This window comes from Lepisma saccharinum, chromosome 28 (assembly GCF_977018435.1).
Source record: "Lepisma saccharinum chromosome 28, izLepSacc3.1, whole genome shotgun sequence".
Taxonomy (NCBI): domain Eukaryota; kingdom Metazoa; phylum Arthropoda; class Insecta; order Zygentoma; family Lepismatidae; genus Lepisma; species Lepisma saccharinum.
Window position 1 is genome coordinate 43736528 of NC_139256.1, and position 27416 is coordinate 43763943.

The 27416-nt window shown below is 37.9% G+C and overlaps 1 protein-coding gene across 2 annotated transcripts in view; it reads left to right on the top strand.

The window, feature by feature from the left end:
* Nucleotides 1-27416, top strand: part of LOC145981061 (TNF receptor-associated factor 4-like) — a 203373-nt gene that overhangs the window by 8278 nt on the left and 167679 nt on the right. Inside the window, exons 2-3 of one of the 2 annotated variants that reach the window (XM_083114177.1) lie at nt 8810-8952; nt 17718-20562. In XM_083114177.1, the coding sequence (XP_082970303.1) occupies nt 17928-19487 (1560 nt within the window). In that variant the 5' untranslated portion in view covers nt 8810-8952; nt 17718-17927 and the 3' untranslated portion in view covers nt 19488-20562. Of the gene's footprint in view, nt 1-8809; nt 8953-17717; nt 20563-27416 lie in introns of those variants that run through there. The other variant, XM_083114176.1, reaches the window with a different exon arrangement.

A 27416-nucleotide genomic window follows, 5' to 3' on the forward strand; every position in this document is an offset into this window, starting at 1 on the left:
AAAAATATACAAAATAATTAAATCTCAAATGTAAAATGCGTATAATTATAAAGGTAATCTTAATATTTATATTATTTCCATGTGATACATTTTATTTAAGCTTTATAAATATCAAAGAACTCAATATGTTTACTATTCTCTTCGTTATTATTATTATCTATATTATAATTCTTATTATCGCAATTCTTATTTAGTTATTATTGATCTGTAGCTCGTTTAATTGAATAATTTACTGGCTGTATGCCTAGTCAGCTCTTATTATAACTGTTCTCTTTATTTAACGTTATTTAAAACTTATAAAACTGATAATCTCATATTTCTGTCATTTATTTAGTTATTAAAATTATAAATGTAATTAACTTAAATTTAACAATTGAAATATTAAAATGTGTACTTGTTTAAACCCTATTTTGACTAACCACGCTAAATCATAGAGAATTTTAATTCTCATTTTTCCTTACCGAATGTGTTTAACACATTTTATTCATAAAAAAATACTAAAGTCTATTATCGACTTACACTATTTATCTTTTGTAGTTCACAAAAGATTATTTCCATCAGTTCTCTGCAGGCCTACAGAAATCTGAGGAAAATTCCTTGCGCGCAATTTATATTCATCAACATTCCCTTTGTTCACTATCCGTGAATACAATAATATTAATTATTATTATTATTGCTCGTTACTGTACTTGTTGTTCATTATTATGAAACCTCGATGTCTACGTGTTATAACTAATGATTTTAGTGTGGTAATAACTAGTTTTACACTTCCGTGCAATTATTAAGGGCTAAACAATAATATTTCACATAATTTTAGTGTTTGTTAGTTTAAAAAAAAATATTTGCAAGACGTAAAATTTATTTAGTGCATAAGAGTACTGAAAAGGAAGTTACGTACAGGGTAAAAGGTATGTTCTCACTCATTCACTCCTGACTGTTCCTGTTCTTCAGTCTCATCATCACCATTTACATTGTCATCGCCGCTACCGTATTCCGAAGCATAGTATTTCTTCAATCTCTGGACCGAAATTGAGTCCACGACTGTCTGTCCTCGTTTTTTCTTATATTCCACTTTGTAAACATTGGTTTGTAAACTTTTGCTATAATTTTACAAGGTCCTTTATATACTCCCGAAAAGCATTTAGCGGTGTGTACACGATGACTGCCATGGTATACTAGAACCAATTCTCCTGGTGTAAATTCAATGGACTGATGACGTTTATCGTAGTACTTCTTTGCTTGTCGGTGGCGTTTCTGTAGACTCTCATAAGCTGCTTCTCGTGCTTTTTCGAGAATCTTGAATCTCATCTCGTTGTTTACATTCACACTGGGCGTTAAATGTAGTCCGCTCTCCCAGACTAATCTAGGCGTAAATCCATGAAGAAGAAAAAATGGACTGTTCTTCAAATTCTCCTGGTAATTAACATTGTACGACCACACTGCCGATTGCAAGTATAAAAGCCAGTCTGTGTGTTTTGAGTTCACGAAGTTTTTCATAAGTCCCTGTAAAATAGCATGTGATCGTTCCAATAATCCAATTAAATTGTGATTAGCTGCTGGAGCGAATTTCAGATGGATTCCACATTTCTCCGATAGTTCTTTAAATAAACTAGCTGTGAATGAAGTACCTCTGTCCGTATCTATACGAGAAGGACATCCAAAGCGTAGAATTACATTTTCAAAAAGGAAGTTAGCTGCTGTCTCACTTGAAGTATCTGCTACTGATTGAGCAATTAAAAATCGAGTACCATGATCGATTGCACTTAGTATATATTTATGGCGGAGCAAACCACTTGGTGGATACGGTCCGCTAAAATCTAAAGCGATTCTATCGAATGGTTTCTGTGAGTTGAACGTTAATAGTTCTCCATATGGTGCTCCTTTTATGCGCTTATTCTGCTGACAAATTACACACTCCTTGACCATTTTCTGAATATGGTTCTTCATAAATGGAAAGTAAATCCTATCTAGTGCATTTTTGTATGTTTTAGTGAAGCCATAATGTGCTCCTCCAGCTGGTAAACTATGCAATGTCTCAATGACAGTGTTGCGAAGTGACTTCGGTATGCATAATAATTTCTTAGTCGTAGCCCCCAGTTTATGTTGTCTATAAAGAAGTCCATTTTCCATAACATAATAGCAAGCTTGCCTCTGCAGGGAGGGGTTGGGTGGGTTGTTGCCCCCCTCGTCTTCTTTTCCTTCCAAAATATTGACGATATGTCCAAAAAAAGAATCCTCTCGTTGGTGTATAGCAACATCAATTGTCTCATCTAACAATAACAATGTACGTGGCTCTGGAAGCTCCTCATCTTCATCCTTTGGATCATGTTCTGTTTCTCTGCTGATAGCATCCGCCATATTTTGTGTAGTTTTGCAGTGAATTGGCGTAAAATCGAACTCGGCCATCAACGTGTACCATCTAAATAATTTGTTTGAAAGTTGCGTTGAGGAGCGAATGAATGTGATTGCTTGGTTGTCGGTAAATAATTCGAAATGTCTCCCAAGTAAAAAGAATCTGAATGACTTAAATGCGTATATGATTGCCAACAATTCTTGCTCGATGGTTGAAAGTCGAGTTTCATGGTCTTTTAAAACTCTACTGCAGTAGGAAATAGGCTGAAAATCACCGTTCGCATTCGGTTGTAAAATCACCGCGCCAATAGCCTTACTGCTTGCATCCGTATATACCCTTACTTCTTTGGATGGATCATATGCCATTAATACAGGAGCTGTAAGTAAAGCCTCTTTTAACCTCTCAAACGCAGTTTGCTGTTCTTCCCCCCAGAGAAATTTCTTCTTTTTTCCTATCAATTTTTGCAAGGGAAGTGCCATCTCGGAATATGATTTTAAAAACTTCCTGACATAAGATGTTAATCCGAGAAATGTGCGAACTTGTTTCACAGTTGTCGGTGTCTTATATTTCTTGATAGAATCAATGATTTTGTCATTGATCCGATAGCCAAATTTTGAAATTTTATGTCCTAAAGCAATGATCTCAGTGTATCCGAAGTGACATTTTTCTATTGCAAGTTTCAATCCCGCGGCCTGTAAACATTGTAACATTTTTTCCAGAGTTACGAGCATTTCTTCAAAGGTATTTCCAAAGCAAAACAAATCGTCCACATAATGGGCAAAGTGATTGGGATCCAAATTTGAGCAAGCAAGGTGAATGCAACGAGTCATCGCACTTGATGAACTGACGTGGCCCTGTGGCACGACGTTCATTTGATACTGTGACATTCCTGGTATTGTAAATGCTGTATATTTCTTACTGTCCTCGGTGAGAGGAATATTAAAGAATCCGCTCTTCAAGTCTGCCGTACAGTAGTATTTCTTGCCCCCCATATTGTATAATATTTCATTGATGTTATTCACACCCAGAGCGTCAAATACAGACGAAACATTCAATCTGCGATAATCCTGGCATAATCTATAACCCCCCTTTGCCTTCTTTACAAGGATAACTGGAGAGTTAAAGGGTGATTTTGTAGGAGAAATAACACCTTGCTTTAATAAAGTCTCAATCTGATCTTTAATTTCATCACGAAGGTGGACTGGAATCGGGTAGGATTTTAAGTGAAATTCTGTGTCATCTTTTAGTTGAATTCTATGTTTATAATTCGTGGCTTTACCTATATCATCCTTTGACCACGCAAAAACATGTGGATATTTCATTAAAACAGCCAAAAGTTGCTCCTTTTGCTGGGGTTCTAAATTCGGATTCACATCAAACCGACTAGGGTCCGCCCGTGCGTCACTGACGTTCCCTGACTCTTCCGTCGCGAAAACCTGTGCCTGTTCACCAATTTCATCCTTATTCTCATCATTAGTGTTACTCATGATTGGCCTATCCCATGTTTCAGCTTTCCCGATAATAGTGCCTTTCTTAATTGTAACATTATAATTTAAAGGATTTGTGATCCAAATGAGATTCGAATCCGGATTAATAATTGCTCTGGCAACCATCAATCCCGTTTTCTCTTGAAACTGTAGGTCCGGTTCCAAGAGTGTCCTATCTTTGTCATATGAATTAGCCAATTTCAGTGGAATGCACAAATGTGTCCTGGGTTTCACTTTTATCTTTTTAGCAGCTACAAATTCTGGTTGCAAAACATGATGTAACAAATGGGAAACTTTGATTGACACGTCAAAAGCTTTCTTATTCTCATTTTTAATTTGGTTTCTTGGAGGTGTGCCGAATCTATGCAATGTAAGCTTATTCTCCTCAAAATCTAACTTAGCCTTTTGTCCCTTCAAGAAATCATTTCCTAATATGGTAACTTGATTAAAATCCTTAACGATTCTAAATGGATGAACAAATGTTTGGTTATGTATAGAAAATGGTAGTAACACAATTTCCTTAACCGTCAGTTGACTATTGGTGACCCCTCTAATCGCAGTATTTATATTAAATCGCTTGGCATTGACTGGTATGTTCTTATCTCCCGTTACCGAAATTTGACTTCCACTATCCAGGATAAACTGTCGAATTTCCCCATCTACTTTCACATTGATGTAAATCAGATCTTCAGAAGGAAAAGTAGAGACCGTTAGAGTTTTTCCCGAAGGTCCTACACCTAGGTCCCCGTCATATGCAGGTCTTACTCTTTTAAAATTGCTTCTGTTCTGACGAAAAGTAGAATGATTTGTATGTACAACCTGATTAGTATGATTATTTGGATCTTCGCGTCCCTGTTGTTGCTCCAAAAATGTTCGCGGCGATGAAGATGAAAAATGCGAACGCTGAAATCGAGGGTTACCGCCATTGCGGCATCGCCCCCTATGCGATCTTTGCGACTGTGTGTCGAGATTATCATTGTGGTTATTATGCCATGTATTTCTATTCTGCGCTCTATGATTACTATTATGATAATAGGTTCTCCTATTGTTTCTATCTCTATGTTCATTTTCTCTAACTGTATATGAGAATGATGACTCAGTGAATGAATGTTTTTTCCGATGTTCTGCAAGTGCATTTACTTTAGCCTCAAGATTCTGAAATTGCAAAACTAAATCTGACTCATGAGACTGGAGTCCCGCGTTCGACTGTAATTGATCAAGGTCTTGTTGTAGTGCATTTAATCTTTCCTCGATCTCCCGATTAGCCTGAGAATAACTTATGTCAACATGATCATTGACCGTGCGCTGCAACGTGATAGCTTGCTGAGTCGGCATGTATGCTCGACTCGATTCAGAAAATGAGAGAGCTTTCATTGTCTCACATTCAGTTTCTAGAATTTTACGTCTTTTCACAAGATATTTGAATTGTTCAACATGTTTCAGGTCTCGTAACATTTCATGCACTGAATCATATTCCCTGTTATAAACTTCTTTCATAAAGTTAGGTTGTAAACCCCCGCTTATTTGCTTAATTTGCTCACAAATGTCCATGGCAGGATCTAATTTTAATAACAATAACTGTTTTTCTCTCACATATTTTGAAACAGGTTCATTTTCCTGATGGAAGCGTAATCTGATTTGTTCTTCTAATTGAAAAGTGTCCCCCGGTTCCGTAAATTCTTCCACAATTTTAGTTTTTAAAGTTACAAAATCTATATCCTGTGCTTCCTGAGTTCGACTCCAAGTATTGAACCATTCCAATGCTGAATCAGCCAAAAATGCCGGTAGCATTTGCCTTTTCTTTGAGTCATTCCACTCATTAAGAATAGCTAAACTTTCAAATTTGTCAATGAATTTTAATACATCCTCGTGAATGTTACCTTGAAACTGGATAGTTTCGAGAATGTCGGGGTGGATAAATCTAGATTGCGCCATGATTCTATGATTAGCCTATGCGCAGGAAAAATGCTTGATTAGCTTAAAATTAGCACTAAGTTGCTTGTTTACATTTCTCATCCCCCCGTGGCTTTGACAGGACATTATCAGCAATCCAATTGTTTACTCTCCCGGAAATTTGATAAGTTAGTTCAACAATCGCGTAACAGAGTGACGACAGTACCGAACACATCTTTAAAATATTTAACCAACCTTTATGCAACATCCTAGTGTTAATTCTCATCTTTTCACAAGCCAATAGCCGAATAACCTAGTTACAACTCTACTCTTATTTATTTGTGCCTTACCGCGTAGCATATTGCTAGGCCTATCTTTTGCTTTCTTTTCTTGATCTTTGGTACCAATTGATAATTAACAAAACGTGAAGCGCTAACAAGTGAAAATTCCGGCGCCATATCTCACGTAAGTAATTTGAAAAGCTAGAAGGCTCTATTATTTTCATCATATTTCGGGATGAAATAGATGAAAATCGCAGTATTTCACGTACTGCAGTGTTTTCTCATCACATTTGCAAAAATGGATGAGAAGCCCTAAGCAGACTCCACCACGTAACGCAACTCCCATGCTGCGTTTGGGATCGAACCTAGAACCTCTAGATCTAATTGGGTGATGTAGTTATTTGTTATTCATCTCTCAGATGGTTTCACTCGCTTGGCCTAAATGTGACAAATGCAAGAGGTTACCTTTTAAAGGAATGGCGATAGAAATTAACTTAGATTAGATATGGGTTTTATACTCTCCGTGACTGAACCGATATGGATTGGTTAAGGAAAGGATATTACTTGCCTTACAAATATATGGAGATTGTTCCTAGCTTGTCCTCTCAACTATCACTTGTCTCTTGTCACACACCATCGTCCAATAGTCGTTCCCCACTTTGCTCCTCTCTCACAATCCGTAGTCCTTACTCTCTCTCCTATTTTCGCCAACTGATCACACTTCCTGACAATCCCAACACTCACCTCACGTTTGCCTAATTGCTTATTCTGCATTCCTTTCTCTGCTTCCTGCTATCCTAAGACTTTATACTTCTTACCCAATACCTTGGGTACGATACGGTACCGTGTACGTGTTAAATCCCGTCAATATTTTGAGGGTTTTGTGAAGTTCATCCTCCGTAATGACGTGTTATGGACATTTTTGTCGAACGAGTTCCGAGTGTTTTGATTTTATATATAATATTTGAAAGTCTTGTTTCATGAAAAAAAATTTAAAAATGTATATTCTGTGGTAAAAGGGGAGAAATCGCAGCGTTTGAATTTGTATTGCACTTTCCATAAAGACAACACTGCGACCGGTAGCCAGGAAATTTGGGTTGGACAAAACGTTTTCAGGATGGCCCTACTGCAGCGGCGGCTGGTGGTTCTGAATTGGGGGAAGGACTATTAGGGAAAATAGAGAAAATTTGATAACAGACTAATAAAACACACATTAAATTTTGTGTGTCTTTTGTTATGAACCCCATTTCATAATGCGAATGTGTAACTATTGATCTAATTTTCTCTATTACCCAATTTTTCCTAATAGCTCTTTTCCCAATTCAGAGCCACCAGCTGCTGCAGTTATCATGACTACTTTTTCTCCACCTTTCGTTGTTGTTGTTTTTGTTGATTTACTGGATGCGTCAGTACTTAGGATATTTGCAGTACTTAGGATATTTGCACCAGTCACATTACACAAGAACCAGTCCCTTATCTTTACTAAGATCATTCAACAGTCTCCGAAGATTAAAATCTCGTTGCCCTAGTTAAAAACTGATATTGTAAAGGACACTCTGCACATACAAGGACTAAACACAGCACAGAGGATTATACTGGCTGTAGATCAGGATGCCGGAGCCTCATTGGCCTGCAACTTTGCAGATACCGGGGTGTAATACGTGGATGTGAGGTGCGTTCTCAAAAGTTCTCCCCTTACACCAGGGTAGCCAGGGGGTGGGCTCTGGGGGCTGAAACCCAACCGAAATCCCACAAATGTTTAGTTTGAAATAGTCTGTAGTGGTAATTTAATTTACTTCATTAGCAGGATTGTAATGTACTCGGAAAGTCGTCTTCACGGCTTCTACGGTCTACTTTTTCGCCTTTCAATGGCGGTTGCTGATAAGGGATGACCCCTAACCTCGAAATAAAATTCTGGCTAAGGGCCTGCATTACATCCCTGCCTGTTCCTCTTCTTCAATCTCTATTCTCTTTTCGTTTCTATTCTTCCTCTTCCTTTGATCGATTTCCTTTCTTCTACGTTTCTTCACATTTTCCTTTCACTTTTTTTCCCCTTCTGCATCTCTCTCACTTAGGAGACCGTTCTGACTTCGACTGACGCGTTTGTTTATTTTCATGTTTCTAAAGTTGAAAAGTAATTGGTTGTACTCAATCCACATTTTTTTATAATTATTGAGGGAACACACCCGAGTAAATCTGTGATAGATTTTTAAGTAACCAAAATAAAGCAGTGGGATATTGAGAGTGGTAAAGTTAATTTGTATTGGAAATCTTAAACAAAAATGTTTTAGCGTAGCTTTTGTAAGAGATCATAAAATATATTTACCTGCTGTTGCTTAAACGCATTTGTTCAATTATAGTCTACTGGGTGTAAATCATGATTTTTCGAAGGAGAAAAGGCACTTTGTGGACAAGGGCAATGACCTCAGCCAGTGTTTCATGTAATTACAAGTGCTTCACAATAGCTCAAATTACTGTGCCTGAAATGAAACTGAAGTGCATGAAATATGTAATATTACTTTGACATTCTTTTTGGGGGGCAACGGTCCCCTACGTCCCTCCAGACGCTTATGTTCGTGAGGTTTTCTATGCTGTGCGTCCAGAGTATTTTATAATCTTCTGTTTTGGTGGATTCTAAACATGAAGAATTTAAGTTCAGAAAAATCGTAAAATTTTGAGAATCAGTTGGAAATATACGTACTTTGTGGTATTTCCATTTCATATTTGTTCAAATAAATAGGGTTATATAACACAAAACTGTACGCATTATTTTAATTTTTGCAATTCCTTTTCAGGAAACTGCTTGGCATGGATGGCCGTGAATGTGGAAAACGCCCAGATACATTGCTTAAGTTCCAGCCCCTTTGAGCATTTCGCCACCCTTCGTTGGGAGGAGTTTCTGGAGGATCCTGAGTGAGGCTTTCTACAGATATACAGTGTAAGTAGAGTAGCACATATCTAATTCAGTTAATTTTTTTTTGTTATTTAACTTCGCTTTTCTGCCAATTTTGGCTAATCGCGACTGTTAGTGTGAGTGATGATGAGACTGAAGAAGGGACACTCACCATGACCAGAACTGTATTCGAACCCGGGACCACTGACGTTTTGTTCACTTTATCTATGGATTTTATGAAGTTTAAGCTGTATAAACTTGAAATGGCAGAATTATCTCGGTGAAGTATGCTTATTTCTTGGGATCGGAGATGGGAGGACCACTCCATATTCTCAAGGGTGGGTATTGGACTTTAAAAGTGCAATGGATACATGCATATTTACATACAACTTGAAATATAAAGGGGCGGGTGATTGTTTTATAGCTTCCGCCACCCCAATTTAGAAGGGAGTGTTTGCCACTGGGGAGGACAGTACTAATAGCTACGTGTAATAAGTGGGTTGGAGATGTAATAGTGGCACGTGTAATACGTGGGTTGGAGATGTAATAGTGGCACATATTTATTTACAAATGATACAAAAGAGATACCTCTGTGAAAACGTTTACAGTCCTTTGATGTAGTCACTAGCATCTAGTCGCTCGCATCGTGTTGGACAAAAATGCCCCGGAACAAGACCCATAATTGTGAAGTTCACGAGCTACAGATCACGGTCGGCAGTCTTCAGGCAGAAAAGCAAACTGAAGAACTCCGGCATTGCAATCAGGCAGGACCTATGAATGGCTTGACTGCAACTACTACGTCGAGCCATCCAAAAGTTCGATACTAAGAATGTGTACACCCAAGATTGAAAAATTGTGATCGTCGTGAATGGCAAGAAGAACTATATCACGAGGCACAGCTTCGGGGATTCTACAATAGGAATGAGCATTCAAAACCCAGTGCATAAGTTGTCCTCCCCCGAACTACAGTGTGTTGTTAGAAATATAGGACCAGACATAGACTAGGACGCGATATGCATTATTGATACTTAACCTGGGACACAAGTATCCTCATTTTATTTAATATATTTAATTTCATTCTTTTTTAAGTTTTTTTATATTATTTTTTTTACTATTATTTTTCTTTATTTTTTAATCTTTATGAAATGCATATCACAGTTGATATTTTTCTGTTAAATGCAATCAACTTTATAGATTTTGTGGAAAATATGTGCACAGGTAAAGATTTTATTTTGCTTCTGGTCGTCAGAATTCACAGGGTATATTAATATGTTTAACTTTCAAATGTTGCCACTCCTGGGTAAACCTCCTCTAACGCTTCAGTGCATTCCATCGCCCTCAACCCCTATTGCAGTGGCAAACTGCAAGAAAATCGCCGTTGGCCAACGCTACCACTGCTGCCTCCCCCCCCCCCCGCCCTCCTCTTTCACTATCCAACATGTAAACAGCAGTGTTGCCAGGTCTACTGATTTTGCAGGAGATTTCCTGATTTTCAGCTCTATCTACTGATCTCCTTACAAGTTTCGGGAAAATGTGGAAATTTCCTGATTTTTTGCTTCCTTAAATATTTATAATGAACAATTATTTATTTATTCAGCTGGTGGGATGCAAAGATCCACGAATATTCCGGAGAGAGAGAGAGAGAGAGAGAGAGAGAGAGAGAGAGAGAGAGAGAGAGAGAGAGAGAGATAGAGATAGAGATAGAGATAGATAGAGAGTGAGAGTGTGTTGGGGGGGGGGGAGGGCAACCACTGTTGCCACCCACACATACGAAAAAGTATTCAGTTTTATGGTAGTGTTTATTGCAAATGCTAGATACAGGTTCAGGTTTTTAACTCTGATGAAAAAGGGAGTCCACATTACGAATGTACACAAGCTCTTCGTAAGTGTTGATTGACTGATTTATTCTATTTTACTTCGCATTTCTGCCACTTTTGGCTGATCGCGAAGACAAGGATGAGTGATGGGATGATGAAATTGATAAAGGGACAAGACAAGCATGCCCAGACCGGGATTCGAACCCTGGTGTCAATGCGCTCTGATAACCACTCAGCCACGGAGGCGAAAGCGTAACAACTTTTCTCCTGAGATTTAGGCCTGCGTGTGGGACCTGTTGACACCTGTCGTGGTGAGGAAACTGGGCAGCTACGAGGGAGTAGCGTAACCCGGTTACGGAAACTTCCGATGAAAAGGGGTTCGTCGTGATGGCCACGCGTAACCCCATAACTGTTTGGATGATCTCCGACCTCAGCAGGTGGTGGTACTATGGCCGGCAGTCGGTACGTAGGCCTTGATTCTCACGTCCTGTTGCGCCACGAGTTATTACATTGAATTGAAATGTTGGTTTTAAGTCTACTTTATGCACAAAAAGGCAAATTGGGATCCGAATCACTATGTGCCTCCGCCTGGTATCGAAACCGGGACCTCTTGATTACAAGGCTACGAAGCTACTGATGCGCCATCTGGGAGGCACGAGTTATTAAATTTATTATTATTATATCTCGCAGCAACAACGAATCTTCATGTAGTGGGGAAACTTATATGAATGCTGTAATATGTAGTAGTATTGAGAGTGGCCTGGAGTTTCGCATGAAAATAGATTCTTGGCTTGATGCGATACCAGAGACCCCTAGCGATACATCAGTAAACTAGGAATTCTTAGTTGTCCTAAACCAGAGGCCAGAGGGTCTTACTCCCTTCACCACCCCATCCCCTCTACCGTGACTCCCGCAGTGAGGTTTCCATCCAGGAAAAGGGCACCCACCTATTTCTTTTCGTTCTGGTATGGTAAAAAGATTTCTCCAGTGGCAAAGCAATTCACTGCTTGCTGGCTGGCCCTTGCATGGAGGGAGAAGAGTGGCCACGGTGGCAGGTTCCCCCCGAGACAGAACCTTCATCACTAAAGTTTTGATTGAATAAATTTGGGTGTTTACAGTGGCTACTATAACTATGTTGAATTTTCTTGTTGAGGTTGGAATTATCAATTTACAGTAAAGAAGGAGGTAGAACTTATCAGTTGAAAGTAACAAGGAGGAAGTAGGGATAAATAATAGAAAGTACACTGTGGCTGGATAGTTTTCCTGAATGAAAACTATAGCACAGTGGTCAGAGGGAAGGAGGGATTTGCCATTCCTAGCGGCCGCAAGTTTAGGGCGGGGAGGGACACTGAAGGGGCAGAAGTGACAAGGACCATCGATTAAAAATCCTTAATGATTGATTGATTGAGTTGGTGTCTTAAGTCCACTTTATGCACAGTAAGGCCAATCGGGACTGGACCTACAATTTAATGTGGGATCCGAATCACTATGTGTCTCCATCGGGTATCGAAACCGGGACCCCTTGATTACAAGGCGACGACGCTGCCATTGCGCCATAGGGGTAAAAATCCTTAATATTGTGATGATAATAAAAATAATAATAATAACAGCAGCAACATGAACAACAACCTGTGGCGTAACAGCCCGGGAGTACTTACCGACTGCCATCCTCACTCAGACGCCTCAGCAGAGGTGGGCGATCATCCAACCAGTTACAGGGTGACGTGTGGTCAGCATGACGAACCCCCAGTCGTTGTTGTAGGTTTCCATGAACGGACGCTCCTCATTCGTTGTTCCCCAACGGTGGGTGGCCACCGTTCCCATACACAGGCCTAAATCTCAGGAGAAAGGTTACGCTTCCCCCAGGAGACTTGAATCTACGCGAGTCACGCAGACCGCACGGCACAGTCCGGGACAATGATAATCGTGGTAATAGCAAACTAAAATAACGTGTAATGTCCTTTTACTAGCTTACTTCAAGAAATAAGATAGAATGGAGTTTCTGGTGTTTAAATCACTTCTTATATCAAATCCCAATTTTCACTACTGGGTCTTGACCGGAGTGCAAGTCTGAAGCTGCGCGAGATCAAGTAGCTAATAGTGCTCGAATATAAACAACTGTTCCTCGAAGACACGAATGTAAACATTTTGAATGCTAACTATTGAAAGTCAAGTGGAGGGATATTGACTGTTGAAATCAACGTCCTTGTTTGTAAGTTCGCGGCCAGTGCGGCTACCGCTATGTAGTGTAGGTAGTGCAATTTCAAGAATTTTTAAAGGATTTTCACTTGACAGAAATAAAGTATGAAATTAATTCGGCTGGTAACTATTTAAAACGTATTCGCGAGAAACATTTAATTGAGCTTTTCCCAAATCTTGACATTCCTCTCAGAAATTTTGTATTTTACAATTAAATGCCAGTGGAGAGCGGTCGATCAAAAGCAGACTTTCTAGCATCATTCACAGCGAATGCTGATGTCCTGCAAGAAATTGACCTTGAGTCTCTCATTAATCAGTTTAATCATAAAAGTCAGGAGGAAACCGTTTTAGGTGAGTGTTCTCTTGTTAAATCAAAATGTATTGTTTTATCGAAGTTGAATGGATAACTTTTAATCAGATGTGTCTATACTTAAAAATTTACAAGTATTGTTAGTACAGAGCATGACATTGGTAGAAGTGAATTACCATAACAAAACTGTTAATAATAATAATAATGATAATTGTAATAATAAATGTTGGCAGGACCCAAAACAAAATTTAGCCTAGGGGGCCAAATTTGATAAATCCAGCGGTAACTAGGCAGAGGCATGTGCGTCGCCACTTTTTTTGAAGAGTGTGTTTCTTATACAAAATCGATATATAATAATAATAATAAGGCAACAATTAGTAACAATTATTATTTCAACTATTAAGAAATAGAGTATCGATAATAATTAAAGAGGGACGGGAGCGAGACTACCTGTAATTAAAAAGGAGACTCGGACATGGGTAAATAACATATGGAAAAACTGAAAAGGAGAAAGACGGACAAAACAAGGTAACAAAATGTACAGTTGTAACAATGATGTCAGGAAACAAATTGTTTAATATTGAACTTACACTTTGATGGAGTAGTTTTCTTTGCTATGATCTCTAAGTCCCTTTGCACAGTTCTCATCGTTGGAGTTCACAGCAGCTTTGATTGATTGATTTTGTTGATTTTACTTGACTTTTCTGCCACTCTTGGCTAATGATGATATTATGAAAACGATGAAGAGACGCTAAGAAAGGACAGGTATGCCCAGACCGGGATTCGAACCCGGGACCGCTGGCGTCGTATCGCGATGAGATAACCAGTCTGCCACGGAGGCCGGCAAATCGGCCAAGGGTGGGGACAAACTCTCAGTGGTGATGTGAATCCCCTGTGGAAACATATGACCAGTTGAATTTAACAAGTTCCTGCATCACATTAGTTGCTCTCTTCTATTGTGATTTTTCCCAATCTTCATTGATTGCTTCCCGAGTGAAATTTCAGTCCAAATAATGATAGTATGATCTTCAAGATCAGCACTATACATGTTACAAAGTACTCTTAAAAAATCCCAGTGAATTGGCCAAAATGAAGTGACAGAATTTCGAGGAGAGGCCTTGGACCCACAGATGGCTACGCCAATATATGAAAGTAAATCAGTGGGGCTACAGTCCGTGAGGGCCAAGGCCTGCCTACCGACTGCTGGCCTCACTTCTACTCTAACTAGTTATGTGTGGTCAGCACGACGAACCCCAAACCTACCAGGTGTATAAGCTTAAATCTGCTGTTTTGTAGTCAGAAAAACACATGGTTTGTTCATAGAAAGCAACAAGAAATTTATTCAAAGTACTTGCCCTCGCGAGCTACACATTTTGCCCACCTCTCGGGCAATTTGTGGATACCACGCCAAAAACAGTCCTCCTCTTTCGAGGCAAACCACTCATCAAGCCATGTTCGGACGTCTGCATACGAATCGAAGTGCTGCTCAGCGAGGGCGTGGCCCATCGACGAAAACAGATGGTAGTCGGAAGGGGCCAGGTCTGGTGAATAGGCGGGATGGGGTAGCACCTCCCAGTTGCGTGTCCCCAAACAGTTTTGGACCAGTCTTGACGTGTGCGATGTCTTCCCTGGTTTCGCAAACCCTGCATCTTACGTTCTACATTCCATTGAAAATTTCTTCTTAGTTTCAGATATATTTTGCCTCCTCTATAGTGTAATGTAATGGTAAAGGTGACCCTCGTAATGTCAAAATGTCCCGAGTTTGGTACCCGGTAGACGCCCAATACTTCAATCCCACTATAAATGTAGATCCAGTCCCGATTAGTCTATCTGTATATAAAGTAGACTTAAAACAGAAACTCAAACGACCAACATAGGGTTGGCGGCGGCTGGTGCAGTGAGAGAGCACCAGTTTACCAACTTTGACAACTTTTCTCTTCTTTAAAAACTACACAAGGAAAGAAGTTGAAAACGTGAATTCGACAACGTTCCTTCACTACAACTGATTTTTAAAAGACCATGTCTTAGAGATTCTCTGAAGGGAATTCGATTCTTAAAACGCCAAACAGAATAAGGGATCAGCACTTATGTATATTTTGTCCCGCAGGCACGTAGCCGAGGGGGCCGGGAGGCTGAAGACCATTCCGAAATCCTACAAATATGTAATTAAAATAGGGTACGGCGGTGATTTATTTTACTTACATTAAACATCTTGTACAATAACTTGTAATATACTGAGAAATTCATATTCAGGGGTTCTATTCCCCATTTTTTGCCCTTAGATGGCAGCTGCTGATAAGGGATGAGCCTTCCCCGCCGAAATAAAATTCTGGCTACAGGCCTGCTGTCCTGCTTCGTGACTCTACAGTGTAAGGCAGAGATTTCCAAACTCACCGAGCCATTGAGCTACTTCCCACATTTGAAAATTCATAACGAGCTACTAAGTGTCGATGCAATTTTTTACGATCCTTTGTTGGTTCGTAAAAAACTTTAAGATACGTAATATTTTCTTACAGCACTAAGACGCCAGGGGCTTCGGGTTCGAATTCCGGCATAAGCATATGTTTTCTTTTCGAGTGTCCTTTAATCAATTTCATCATCACTCATCCTCATCCCTATTAGCCAAAAGTTGCAGAAAAGGGACGCTAAATAAGAAATGTCCAATCAAACCACATCACATTATTTTTCTTTTAATTTCTATGCGACATACTGAAGTTGTCATTTCATGAAGAGAGATACTTTTCTTACAAACACAATAAAATTGTAAAAACTTGCTCCGTAATCATTATCATACTGCTTCTTACAATGTTAATAAGGATGATATTTATTTTCATCCCCGATATTTGTTAGGTTGGGTAATAGATTGTCACAAATATTGAAATCAATTGTCCAGATGTTCATCTGCCGGCAAAAGTAGATCTTTCTGCCACTCAAATATTGACGGTCTTATATACAGTCTATTCTAGCTAAACCCTCTTACAAGCTACTGGAAATGAAGCCGCGAGCTACGTAACTCGCGATCGACAATTTGGCGACCCCTGGTCTAAGGCGTCATCATTCTTTGGGCTCGTCTACATGTTTGAGTCTCTTGGGGGAAACGTAACAACTTTTCTCCCGAGATTTCAGCCTGTGTATAGAGCCGGTTGCCACTCACCATGGTGAGGAGATTGGGAAGCTACGAATGAGTAGCGTAACCCGGTCACGGAAACCTAAAACATACCAGGTGTATAAGCTTAAATCTGCTGTTTGCTCATAGATGGCGTTAGTGAGCGTATGAAGCTACCATGGGCACACCATACCTGGTGTTTGTATGAGTTGGACATCTGTCAACACGAATCAGTGCACATCGTCAGCACGTGCAGACAACAACAGACAGTGTTCCTGTGGTAAGCATGTCTAGTTTTGTGCCAGAAAAAGAGCATATGCGGGAAGCTCTGCTTTTCTGCTTCCATTTGAAGAAATCGGCTGCCGAATCGCATCGAATGCTTGTGGAGGCCTACGGTGACAGTGCTGTATCGGAAACAACGTGCAGCGATTGGTTTCGTCGGTTCAAAGACGGCAATTTTGACCTGAGCGACAAGAAGCGTGAAAATCGGCCCAGGAAGGTTGAGGACAATCAATTGCAGGCTCTTTTGGACGAGGACGATACCCAAACGCAAAAGATGCTTGCCGAGCAATTGGGTGTTACCCAAGCAGCTATTTCCATGCATCTACGTGCCATGGGAAAGGTTCAAAAGATCGAAAAATGGGTGCCGCATGAATTGACCGATCGGCAGCTGGAGAGACGCCAAAACACATGCGAAATCTTGCTTGCCAGACAAAAAAGAAAGTCTTTCCTGCATCGGATTGTGACTGGCGATGAAAAGTGGATATATTTCGAGAATCCTAAACGCAAGAAATCGTGGGTTGATACCGGCCAACCATCAACATCTTCCTCGAGACCAAATTGCTTCGGCTGGAAGACGATGCTGTGTGTTTGGTGGGATCAACAGGGTATCGTCTACTTTGAGCTGTTGTAACCTGGTGAAACTGTCACTGCCCACAGCTACCACCAACAACTGATCAAATTGCACCTTGCTCTGTGTGACAAAAGGCCGGATTATCAACAAAGACATGAAAACGTTATATTCCACAAAAAGTAAAAAGGCCATGTTAAATTTAAGTGCTTTTCACGGCGACCTTCGCCAAACTCCAGCGCCCTCTTAACAATTACTTTACACTGAAGTATCTTAAAAAAAAGAAAACGGAACAGTTCTTGGCATTTCTGATGAGACTGAGCAGGAAAGTTGCGGTCCATTTCGAGCACTCAATATTGTACATACTTCACAGGAATATGTTAATCAAATTTACAGTGAAATATTTCTTACAGATTGCAGTACTATTGTTAATACAATTATGTCTCCATAGAGGTGCTATTTTATTCGTAATCATTCTTATTGCTTTGAATGACTCTCAAAACATAGTTTCTATTTCTTTCATTTCAGATCAACGGCTTCCGGCTTCTTTACATTTCTCATCTCAGGATTGTAGAACGTGTTAAAGAAGACCTACCAATAGTTAGAAAAAGTAAACATTAGAAAAGAGTTATCTCCAGTCAGAAGCCATACTGTGAAGATCGTATTGAGATAATTTCTCAGGAGCTCCATTTCATGCATACAAGGTTTTGCGTCAGGCCGTGACTATAGCTAGGGAGAATGCCAACAGCAGCCTACAAGACCTGTTCCTTTTGTGGGAAAGAAGTGGAGGAGGAAGAATTAGAAAGTCATCAGTTAATCTGCAGAATTGAAGAAGTTGAATGTGGGAATGAGTGTGGGTTTAAACTTCCACGTCAAATGCTGCTCCAACATGTGAAGGAGAGCTGCAGAAAACGAAAAGTCGTGTGTGATCTGTGTAGGGAGATATTTTTACAAGAGGAAATAGAAGAGCACAAGGGTCAGTGTTCACAACAGGTTGCGGCATGCATACTGGAGAGTGGTGAACAAATCGATAACTCTAGTTTGTCCAAACACATGGACCAAGATGGTTCCAAAGCATCATCAACGTACAACAAACATGAGATGAAATCTGAAATGTTCGTCCATTCCTGCGACATGTCTCTGAAGGAAGTGAAACCAGAGAACATAGATATTTGCCTGAAAGAGGAATGCAATATGTCTGAAGTGGAGTGCGTGTTTTGCGATTCGTTCGTGCCGAAGGATTCGTTTGTTAATCACTACGGCACCTGCGAATCAGCACTTGTACGGTGTGGAAATGAATGTGGAGAAAAGAAGGCGAGGAAGGAACTTAGTGAACACTATCGAAACGAGTGCCCCAAAGCACTGGTACCTTGTGAGCATTGTGATAAGAAAGTCGAGAGACAGTTATTGGAGGATCACCACAAGGAATGTGTAAAGTTCCCGATTCCTTGTCCTCAAAGTTGTGGTGTTGAAATTGCAAGAGATGACGTGGAACGACATTTGGGTGAAGAATGTCAGAAGCTCTTTCTTGCGTGTGCTTACAACAAAATGCAGTGCAGCTATGAAGGTTTTCCTGCAGGAATAATGCAACATGTAAAGGTAGAGATGCCGTTTCACATGAGCCTAATTAAAATGACAGTCGAAAATCTTCAAATGGAATTAGCGAGTGAGAGGAAAAGAAACGAAGAAATTAAAGGGCGAGTTGGAAATCTTGAAAAGAAATTAGAGAGCGAAAGGAAAAGAGACGAAGAAATTAAAGAGAGAGTTGGAAATCTTGAAAAGAAATTAGAGAGCGAGATGAAAAGAAACGAAGAATTTCAGAGGGAGATAAAGGAACTAAGAAAGTTCAGTTTCTTGTGGAAAGTGGAAGCCATAGCTGATAAGATGGAAGAAGCTAAGAACGATAGCAATCTCAGGATTTATAGTCAGACCTTTTACAGCAGTAAGCACGGGTACAAATTAAGAATGATGATGTTCCCTGATGGTGATGGTTCTAACAACAAGGGCCATTTAGGAGTTTACATTGTGATAATGCCAGGACACTATGATTCTCTTTTGAAATGGCCCTTCACGAAACTTGTAAAGTTTAGACTAGTTGACCAAAAAACGAAAGGTGAGGATATTGTTCAGAGTTCTCGCGAATTTTATAGTGAGAACTTGATAAAACCCAAGGATGGGAAATGTAATGAGAAGGGATGTGGTGTTGCTAAATTTGTATCTCACAAAGTACTCAAGAGCAGAAGTTACATTGTGAACAATGCGATTTTTCTTGAAGTATCTGTAGAAGAATTATATTAATGCTGAAAAATATAATGTAATGAGCACCACGAGTTATGCAGTTTGTCCCCCTAGCTTTTAAGGGAAAAGAACTAACACCTTGCTTGAAGAAAATTCCTGCTTTGTAACACTCAAGAAAGTTGAGAAATAAATTGAATTAAGAGTAATGGGAAATTTTGAAGAACAAGGAATTTAATACATATAAAAACACTGCAATCAATCACTGTTTAATGGGTTTCTTCTTTTTGTACAATACTGAAAATTGTTCATACACTAAGGAATGCAAATTTTGTTTCCCATTTCTTAGGCTGTTTCATGTCTAGACAAGATGGTACACTAACCTCTATGGGTGTAAGTTAAGGTAACGAAGATACAACAGTTGCTACAATCAATCTATCCAGGACGGCCTAAGGGTAAGACGGCTGGGATTGCGCCACATCGGGAGGTCCCTCTTGATTAATGCCAAAACTTTACATCTGATTACGTAATCGTGCCTCTTTGTTTAAGTCCACCTTATGCACAGAAAGGCTAATCGGGACTACAGTTTAAAGTGGGACGAACCACTGTGTGCCTTCACTGGGTTCGTGGCTGTTTGTTTTAAAAAAAGAGGTGGATTTATCGTTGACTTGAATTAATTGAAAGTTACTGCTGTATAGCAAGTATATTGCAAAATCATGTAGCACTTTAAGCTATTACTGTCATGATATCATTATGTAGATATTGAGTATACACATAGCCTACCTACCACTGTGCGAATTAAACTTTTTGCTTTGGGGAATTTTTTTAGGAGGGGCAGGGATAGTAAGATTTCACATTTGACTAGTGTTATTGTTGTTTTTGTTTTTATTATTGCTATATTATAATTATAATTATCATTTTCAACATGGCGCCTGCCTCTGATCACTGTGCAATTTGCTCCAAAGGAATTTATGGAAAGCTACATGCTGTCTGTGTAATACAAGGTTTCATGTTAAACCATGTTTGAAACTTTCTAAATATGAAGTTGAATTTTTTATGGTGAACATGTGACTGTTTTCAAATTGTAAAATGTATAATCACTTCTTGTGTAAAAGAAAAATAAAGAAATGTTATAGCATACTGTTTTGTTGCATAGCAACCAGTTGAAAAAAACAAGTGAAAGGAGATAACAAGAACGTTTTGCATATAGTTCGAATCATAGTAATTGGTGCATAATTTAATGTATTTATTCAGAGAACAGTGTTTTGATTTTGAATATATACATTATTGTTATTTCATAATTTGCTATGAAGTAGAACAGTGATTTACTGAGTTAATGTAAAATGCTCAAGCCTCTACGACACTAGCAAAAAGTGGCGACCTTGACAAAACTCTGAAGTAGTTTTTCGGATAAATGATGTGAAATATAATCTCAGTAGGTCTGGTATTGAAGCGAATTCTAGCTGCATTTGATTGATGTTCAAGTATTTAAGTGTGTGTAAGTTTTTTTGTTTTTTTTTTGCGTTAATGAAAAATGTCTTCCAGAGATTCATCTAAATCTCGTAGCAGAATGAAGACTGCTATGCAATAGGAGGGCACATCTAGCAACGTTTTCAAACATTCAAGGTCAAGAAGTTAATTCTGACGATAAGACTGATACCAGTACTCGCAAGGTGGAATGTTGTGGTGATACGAAAGCTGATATCAGATTTGTTCAGTGCTATAAATGTCTTTCATGGTTTCACTTTTCTTGTCTTACGTTGTCAGTTGTTCATTGGTCTATTTATTCTACTACGGTAGAGAATTACTTTTGTAAATCTTGTGAACCTAGTTATAACCCATGTGAATTGTCATCTTACAAAGAGAGTATTAGTCTTAATTTTAACGGTCTGCTAGAAACAATCAAGAGCATTCAGTTCGTGGTAGTTAATTCTAGTAAAGAATTAAAATCTCATCTTGAAGATTCCAACAAAGAATTAAAATCTCAGCTTGAAGATTCCAACAAAGAATTAAAATTTCAGCTTGAAGATTCTAACATAGAATTAAAATCTCAGGTTGAAGCTTCCAATAGAGAATTGAAATCTTCCAGCGAGGAATTAAAATCTCAGCTTGAAGCTTCCAACGAAGAGTTAAAATCCAAAATTGAAGCTTCCAATGTCGAATTACAGTCTAAAATTGAATCTATGAATTTTGATTTTAAGCAGGTTAATAACCATATAGACTTGTTGGCTTCTGATGTAGTAATAAGAATCGAATCTTTAGCAGAAACGTGTGTAAGTTCAAATGAAGAATTAAACCAGAAGTTACAAGAAAGCATTCGAAATTATGACTGTAAAATATCAGACATTCTTAGTACACAAGATCTTCGTGAGAAACAAATAAATGAAATTGAAGGTTCTTTGCGAGGTGCAAAAGACAATATAGGTAAACTCAAATGTGGACTTGATGATTGTTGTTCGCAAGTTGAAACATTCAATTGTAAGGTTTCACAGTGTTTTGAAATTGTTAATCAGTACGATAATAATTTAAACAGCTTGCATTGCGTGTTGATGTCATTGAAAATAATATGCAGAAACCAGTTAATGTAAATTATGGTGGTGCTGATTGTACTGTTACAGGTACTTCTCATAACAAATATTCTAATACGAACACTCAAGTTCATGGTATTGATAATGTTGCAAATCGCCAATCGAGAAGATTAAATGTAAGGCGTGATTCTGGAACTGGTCATAATCATGATTCTGGTTTGAGTGATTCAGATGGAAGTTCTAATAACTCTACGGATACTACTAAAGTAAAGACGTTTTATGTAAGGGAACCGCATCTTAAACATGTAAGTTGGAAGCAAAATCGCAAACAATCTAGTTTAGATAATGCTAGAAAGACTCAAGAAAATTCTAATTGCTCTTGTATGAATAGATCTAGTTGTATTTTAAACGAACACAGAGTACAAACTGAGAATAACATTGATGTTTCCTCGAATAACGCATTTCCTGAAACAACATCAAATATGTTAGGTAGGCCAGAGGACTTCCGCAGTTATGGAGGATATTGTAATTTGAATTACACAAACTATCCTTGCACTTGGTGTTCCGGTTCTACTAATTATACTCAAATTCATCCGGACAGGTCTGGTAACACAGCTTTAAGAATGAATAATACACAGAGAGCATTTAATTCTCATAATGATAACGATGAGTCTAGAATGAAACTGTTTAATCGTTCTTACCCTTGCACATATTTTGCTGGTAATCAACAGTCACCAAACAGTCATGATAGTGCATTTGTGAATGGAATAGAAAATTGTAATGATACACATAATTTTCAAGAAGATTGTAATGCAAGCCCGAATTCTGATTCTTTGCCCTTGTACATGAGGTAAGATAGACATTTGAAGTTAAATGAATTGTCTTTATTACCAAAATTCTCAGTTCGAGTTGAAACGCAATCTGCAAGAGAATACTTGGAACAATTAAACTCAACGTTAGATCTGATAGGAGTGCCTGCTGATAAACGATTGCAGAGCATTCAGAATTGTTTTACAAATCGAGCAGCTTATTGGTTTAGAACACACAAAAGATATTTCTGTTCTTATACTGATTTCGAAAGTAAGTTTATTCAACAGTTTGCTTTGCCTGAAATGTTACAGTCACAGTTAGCTGTTTTAATGAATCAAAAATACGACCAAATGCACATGGAAGTTTAGAAACCTTTGCACTAAAAACACATTCCACATATTGTAATTTAGTGAACAATCCAAATGATGTTGATGTTATACAATTGATAATGAGCCAGTTGCCTGATAATGTTGCTAACAATATCGCTTGTCATAGTGTTCAGACGATGGATCAGCTTACAAATATGCTTCGTAAATTAGATGTTATTAAAACTAGTAGGAAAGGACTTATGTATTTACCTAAAGATTTAGATTGCGAAAAGGCTAACAAAGGTCTTAAGAAGAATGAACATCAAAGATTAAATGTACGACAAGTAAATATTCGACAAACAAGAAGTACTAGTTCTTTTTCTACTCAAACTCTGCCTTCTGATAATTTGGGTGCTTCTGTTGGAAATAGTTCAGACAATGTAAATCAATCTATGAGTTCAAGATATAATGCAAGTAATGCCACTAATTTTGGAAATTTCCGACGAAATAGAAATCAGATGTTTCCTAGGAATTTTTACAATACTGGCAGGTTTTACCGTAATAATAATAATAATAGAAATATCCCGAATGAGAATTCCATACAAGATAATGGTCTTAATTTTAGGCAGCCTAATTACAGATTTTCTAGGAATGGTTACTTTAATAGTAACAGATCTTTGTTTCCCTCTGTTTACGAAAACTGTCCACCACAAAATCGAGATGTGCCAGTGGTGAGTGATACAATGAGGAATCAGCTCAGCAATATGCAAAGTAATATAATGACGAGTACATCTAATACTGGTGTAAATCCTAATTTGACTCAAAAGCCAACTTCTGGTGTTCAGTCTGTACAATTTAATGATGCTAGGCAACAACAGTTGGAAAGGCAGTCTACTTTAAATTAAAGTGGCAGTCGGAAGAGCCTCTTTCCCTCGGCACTACCTACAAGAGGCACAAGGAAAAGTCAAATGATTTAATGTTTGTGATGCTATGCAATTTTTGAATGAAAATGCATTAAGTACCTTGCAAATTAATTTTTTGTTAGAATGGTTTGAGGATGAACTCGACTGGGTTATTAACGATGAAGATATTCCTGTACCTTTAAAAGAAGTTCCAATTGTACATGGAATTATATGTCAATTGCCTATCATTTGTATAATAGATTGTGGTAGCCAAGCAAATGTTATGAATTATGAGGTTTGGTGTAAGATATCATCATGTATTTGTAATCTTACTTTGGGCAAGGTGGATGACATAGATTATCTGGATTTGTTGGAAATAAAAAGTGCAAAATTGTCGGTTGTAAGACTATAAATATTCAGATTGACTGCGAATACTTTCCAATGGAATTTTTCATTTTAAAAGAACTTAATGCAGACATTATTTTAGGTGTTCCTTTCTTACGAAAGTACAAAGCAATTGTGGATTTTAGGAATCAGAATGCAAGTTTAATAACTTCATCAGGAAAGCAAGTGTGTACATTAGATAACAAGGATTCTAGTAGGATAAGTGTTGAATCTGACAAGCTTGTATCTGATGTGAAGCATGATACTAATATAACTGAGAATTAATTCCAGTCATGTAGGATGTTAAAATATGTACATATGTTAGATATTGAAACAAATTATATGCCTTCCCAGAGGGATATTCACGAGAAAGTATTTGCAATTGAAGATATCGGTGATTCACAGAAACGTGATTTATTTTCACTTATGGAATTATCACGAACAATTTTCTGACAAACCAAGACATGCCAAGGTAGAACCATATAAGATACAGTTAGACAGTGACGTACCTATTGCCACGGCACCTTATCGTGTACCAGGAGAAATAATTTAGAAGAAGAACTCGCCAAATGGGAAAGTTGGGGTATCATATATCAAGAATCTTCCCCATATTTAAATCCTCTACACATTGTGACAAAACAAGGTGGTTTATGGAGACCAGTAGTGTATTTTAGAAATTTGAATAAGCATGTCATCAGTCCTCAAGTTAGAGTTGAACCAATTCATGAAATGTTACAACGATTTTTGGGATCAAAATATTTCTCTTCTATTGATTTATCGTGTGGCTATTTCCAGATCCCATTAACTCCAGAATCACATCTTTATGCTGCTTTCTCATATTGTGGTAGACAGTATTTATTTCGATATCTTCCCTACGGCATACGATCTGCTGTGTCCATTTTTCAAGACAGGATGAACAAAATTTTCACGAGAAAATTCAACAAGTTTGTTGTTTGCTATTTAGACGATCTCTTGATCTTTAGTAAAACTTGGCAGGAGCATTTAACACACTGGAAGCTGTTCTGCAAAAACTGAAAGATGTTAATATGTCCATCAGGTTTTCAAAGTGCAAATTTGCTTCTAGAGAAATTGCTTTTCTTGGACATATTGTTTCTGGAAATGAAATTAAGGTAGATAGTAACAAGAATTCTGCTATAATAAATTTTCCAACATCAAATAACAAAAGGTTACTTCGAAAATTCTTGGGTTAAGTTAACTGGAGAAGAAAATTCGTGAATAAATTTGCAGAAGTTGCCCATCCACTTTATGAACGTCTAAAGTCGAATATTCTCTGGACGTGGAAGGAAGTGCATGTAGAAGCTTTTGAAATGTTACATGATTTGGTTATATCTCCAGTAGCTTTAGCACAGCCGAATTTTTCTAAACCTTTTAATATAAATGTAGATGGTTCAAAGAAAGGTATTGGAGGTGTTTTATGGCAAAATGGAGAGACACCAGAAGATAATGTTTTATGGCAAAATGGAGAGACACCAGAAGATAATCCCAGGATTATTCAATGTGTAAGTAGAGTTCTTCGTGGTAATGAGTTATCTTACAGTACACATAAAATCGAATGTTTAGCAATTATTTTTGCTTTTGAGAAATTTTATATTTATGTAGCCGGAACTAAAATTAATTTGTTCACAGATCACAAATCTCTTTCTTGGCTGGAGTCAGCAAGAACTTTAAATCCACGTTTAAATAGATGGTGTTTAAAACTGTAACGTTTCGATTATGATATCCACCATGTTTCGGGAGTAAACAATCAAGCGGCTGACACATTAAGTCGATATCCCGATACTACTACAGGAAATATTTCTTTATCCGAGTTGTTTATTAATAACTTAAAATTGGATATTATTGAACAAGATACTTTGGAATTCTGGAAGGAGTATCAACATCGTGACACATATTGTAGTGCTTTAATTCAGAAGATTGAGAACGGAAATCTTTCCAAGTCTTGTAAGACTCAGTATGCTTTCCAAGATAGCATTTTATGTTTAAAATGTGTTTCTGAAGATAATTGGAGATTAGTTGTGCCAGTTTCATTAATACCGAAAATCTTATATAAACTGCATGATTTGCAAGAACATTTTGGATATAGAAAGGTTTTCAGTAAATTTAAGAAATTATATTATTGGCCAAAGATGAACTTCAGTATTAAACAGTATTTGAATAATTGTTTAACTTGTACCAGAACTAAACAAGCTATTTTGAAAAATGAAAAGGATGATTTACACGTTTATTCTACCAGTCCACATTATTTGATTTCAGTTGATTTGATAGGACCACTTCTGAAATCTCAAGGTTACACATTTATATTGACTGTAATAGATGTAATGTCTAAGTTTCTTATGGCTTATCCTTTAAGGAAAGCAACATCTAGAGAAGTAATTAATAAATTTAAACTGCAATATTTTTATCATTATCCTGTATGTCATAGTCTACTGTCTGTTAATGGTTCGCAATTCAAGTCACAAGAATGGAAAACTTTTGTGGAATATTTTAAAATGAGGCATATCACAACTTCAGTTTATTCTCCGTTTGCCAATCCTATTGAACGATACAACAAGGAGTTAATTAGATTATTAAGACCGTACATAAGCAAAAATCATGAAAATTGGTCAAAATATTTAAGTTTTGTTTTAGGACTATTAAATAACTCCGTATCTGAAGTAACGGGATACACACCAAATGAATTATTTTTACATTATGAAATAAGAGATCCTGTTTTAAACCAAATTACTTTGGCCTGAGACATTGAAACCAGTTCCTTGGAAATATAAATGTTTATTTGCCAAATCTCGTTTGAAGGAAAAATATAAAATCAAACCTAAGGAAACAGTGATAGATACACAAGGATAGAGACAAACGATATAGTATTAGTCAAAAACCATGGACAAAGCAATGCTGAGTGTAAACGAATACACAAATTTATGGACTTGTGGCTTGGTCCATATTTAGTTAAAGAAGCCAATGGTAACTTGTGAACTGTTATCGTTGGATGGAAAGGGAACTGTACAAACACAATGTATCCAATTTAAAGAAATTCAACTGTAG